General features: G+C 50.1%; 1 protein-coding gene across 2 annotated transcripts in view; it reads left to right on the plus strand.

Moving 5' to 3' along the window:
- The first annotated feature begins 1,244 nt into the window (after nt 1-1,244).
- MALT1 (MALT1 paracaspase) overlaps nt 1,245-3,801 on the plus strand; it is a 54,639-nt gene continuing 52,082 nt past the window's right edge. The window contains exon 1 of one of the 2 annotated variants that reach the window (XM_007450111.1): nt 1,245-1,517. In XM_007450111.1, coding sequence (XP_007450173.1) covers nt 1,291-1,517 — 227 coding nt within the window. In that variant the 5' untranslated portion in view covers nt 1,245-1,290. The remainder of the gene's footprint in view (nt 1,518-3,801) is intronic. The other variant, XM_007450110.1, reaches the window with a different exon arrangement.

Consider the following 3,801-nt stretch of genomic DNA (forward strand, 5'->3'; position numbering starts at 1 on the left):
GCCTGCTTGTTCGGAGCCTGTGCTCCGCAACGGGAGAGGCCACAACAGTGATACCCCCAAAAAAAAAAAAAAAAAAAAAAAAAAAAATCACTGGATAGTGACTAACTGTGCTAGAATGTGGTGGAAGCTGTGTGGAGCTACCACCCTGAAAAAAGGTAGTGAGAATTTGGGTGTCCAAATTATTGCTACAGAAAATCCTGCTGTCCCATGTGATGAAAAAGTTAATGCCACCAGAAACTGGACCAGGAAACCTTCCGTCTGGGGGTTACCTGGCTAGTCACACTTTATAAGTTACTTGCTCGCTTTTGTCCCGAACTATCCTCTAGTTTTCAATGGGGCAACGGCCTCGAATATCGCTAAGAGTGGGAGAGTGAGCTCAGGTGCGTCTGCATTTGTTATATCATCTATTCTGCATCCTTCCAGGGAAGGGCAACCTCTATAAAGCTGTCTGCTGTGATTTATGAAGATTCTGGATGGCAATCTGACTCGGAGGAAACCAGGTGATTCCTGCTAAAAACAATCATTTCCAAGATCGAATTAGGTTTAAATACACCATAGCCCAGTTTTGTTGTTGTTGTTGAAGTCTAGGCACAGATTTCAGGCAATTTCCATTGAGTATCTGGATCTCTAGCACCACTTCCCTTAGCAATGCCATACACATCTAATCCTAAAACGAGGAAGCCTCCGCTGAGGCTGCCCAACGCGGGTGCTGGTGGCGTCGCCGGGCACACGCAAGTCACTGAGTCAGCAGAGCGCGCCTCTGGAGGAGCGGACCCGCCGGCGATAGAAAGCCACGTGCTCCCCTCCTTGGCGTGAAGGCAATCCTCCTCCCACAGCCTCGGGAAGCCCAGACGCCACAGGCTTCCTCGCCACAGTGGTGCCACCCGAGCATAGTTCCTCCACCGCTTCCTCCTCCAGCTGCCACCACTCGACCCTTCCTGCTCAGCAACGACTCCACCTCCCACCCGGGTTTGAAGCGCTCGCCGCGGCCCAGAAGAGTCGGCGCGAAGGGCGGGGGGAGGTGCGCGGCCGCGCGCACGCGCGCAGTGGGCAGCCCCGCCCCCGCCCGAGGCCCCGCCCCCGGAGCCGCTAGCTCGGCCAGACGGCCCGACTCACCCAGGCAAAGCTGGCTCTGCGGGGCGGGAAGCGGCGCTTCCTCCTCCGAGCACGGTGCAGCGCCGTCCAATTAGTCCTTCCGCCACTGCCTCCGCGGCGCCGCGGCGAGCGAGCGGAAAGTGCGCGATGCGGCCGGCGGGAGCAGCGGCTGTCGCGGGGTCGCCGGCGCGGGACATGTCGCTGTGCGGGGAGCTGCTGCAGGCCCCGCCGCCCCTGGCCTCGCAGCCGCCGGCGGCCGCGCCCTCTGGGCCGCCGCCCCCCGCAGCAGCCGGCATGACCCTCAACCGCCTTCCGGAGCCGCTGCTGCGGAGGCTCGGCCGGAGCTTGGACCGAGCGCCCGAGGGCCGGGGATGGAGGAGGCTGGCCGAGGTGGCGGGGAGTCGGGGGCGCCTCCGGCTCAGGTGCGGCACCGGGGCCCGGGGTGGGGTCGGGTGTAAGGGCGGGGCGGGGTCACGTGGGGGCGTACTTGGGCGGGGGGCGCGCGGGGAGAGTGAAGTGGGCGCGGGAGAGGGAGGGCGGACGCGGCGATGGGTGAGGTTGGAAAACAGCGGGGCCACTTGAGATGGTGCAGGGGCCGCTGGGGGTAAGGAGCGCGGAGGGAAGGAGGTGGGAGAACTTCAGTAACCTTCCAGACAGAGAGCCTGAACCCAGGAAAGACCTGGGAATGCAGAGATTCGAGGTTGGACTCCGGCAGTCCACACCCTTTTCCTACCCTCCTCCCCTTTAGCTGAAAGAGAGAAATCGAGGTTGACCAAGGAGAATATAAAGAAAGCTATCTGGAGACCATTACGTTAGGGCGGTAATTCCAAAAGATTAAAATACACAGACCTAGAAGACCTAAGGGAGGTTAGGAAGGGGACGTGCAGGTAGATAATGAAGGTGAAGGATTTGAGGTGCAGAAATTCATGAAGGTTTTAATGTAGATGTAGAGAGAGAAGGATAGTGGGAAAGAAAGAAACTAAACTCACCGTCTTCCTCCATCAAACCAACTTGCCAGGTTTTCTTCCTGATTTCACCATGAACATTAAACCATTTTCCTATTACCAGGCTTGGAACTGGGCTTAAGACTCTCAGGACTCCTTTACACTCTTAATAATTATTGAGAACCCCAGAGAGTTTTGGGGTTTTATTTATTTATTTATTTATTTTTGGCTATGTTGGGTCTTCATTGCTGCGCGCGGGCTTTCTCTAGTTGCGGCGAGCGGGGGCTACTCTTCGTTGTGGTGCGTGAGCTTCTCATTGCGGAGCACGGGCTCTAGGCACGCAGGCTTCAGTAGTTGTGGCTTGAGGGCTTCAGTAGTTGTGGCTCACAGGCTCTAGAGTGCAAACTCAGTAGTTGTGGCACAGCGGGCTTAGTTGTTCCGCAGCATGTGGGATCTTCCTGGACCAGGGCTCGAACCCGTGTCCCCCGCATAGGCAGGCGGATTCTTAACCACTGCGCCGCCAGGGAAACACCCCCCCACACACACCGCCCAAGAGTTTTTAACGTGGGTTCTATATGTTACATACATACAACATATACTGATATTTTCCATATTAGAAATTAAAATTAAGAATTTTTTAATATTTAAAGAGAATAATTCATTACATGTTAACAGAAATGACGTGGTTTTGTGGAAGAACAAACTTTTCTAAAACAAAAAATTTAGTTAGAAAAGTGGCATTGTTTTGCATTTTGAAACTCTCTTTAATGTCTTGGCTTAATCCCAGAGAACCGGCATCTTTTATGTCCTTCTGCACTCAGTCTGTTGCACTGTCACAGGTCAGGTAACACTGGATATGCCAATGTCCATTCTTGAGAGAATGAATGAAAAAAATAAATAACATCTTAGTATTATTATGAAAAGTCATTTTGACCTTGGGCATCCTGTGAAAAGGGTCTCAGGAACTGCAGTAGGGCTTCCCAGACTACACTTAGAACCACTGCTCTAGATCACTGTTATGATTTGGGTCTGCCTTTGAACCCCTTAGCAGTTTTTTTAACTTCTCATATAACCAAACTTTGTCTTGTACTATAATTATTTGTACATGTCTTTATAAACTCCTCGAGAACAAGAAGATTTAAGATCCTATATGTTATGCATAGAATCTATCTTAGACACTCTATAAATAATTTTGAGTTGAGAGGGGAACCATTCATTCAAAATTAACTTTTTTGAGTGCCCGATTTTTGCAAATGTTTCAGAAGATAAAAAGATGTCAAATATTTAGCTCCTACTTATAAGGGCTTATGCAGTAATAGACTGTTATTCTGAGACAATCACAAATATGTTAGATGCTATGTTGGGTGTGAATAATAATAACAGTGGGTTTTTATCATTTATTTATCACTTAATATATATACCAGACAATGTATTAAGTATTTAACTCTCACCACAACCTTGAGTTTCAAAGAGTTTGAGGTTAAACCAGAATAATGATGATTTGGGATTATTTGGCTGTTCGGTGGAGTAATGATGTGAGGATGGAATCAAGAAGTGGTAAATTTGCAAAGTTGAGCAGATGGCATACTTTTTTCTTTCTTTCTTTCTTTTTAATTTTTTGCTACTCTGCACGACACGTGGGGTCTTAGTTCCCCAAACCAGGGATCAAACCCATGTTCCCTGCATTGGAAGCACAGAGTCTTAACCACTGGACTGCCAGGGAAGTCCCCCACCTTTTTTTTTTTTTTTTTTTTTTTTTTTT

Source organism: Lipotes vexillifer, unplaced genomic scaffold (assembly GCF_000442215.2).
Source record: "Lipotes vexillifer unplaced genomic scaffold, Lipotes_vexillifer_v1.1 scaffold79, whole genome shotgun sequence".
Lineage (NCBI taxonomy): Eukaryota > Metazoa > Chordata > Mammalia > Artiodactyla > Lipotidae > Lipotes > Lipotes vexillifer.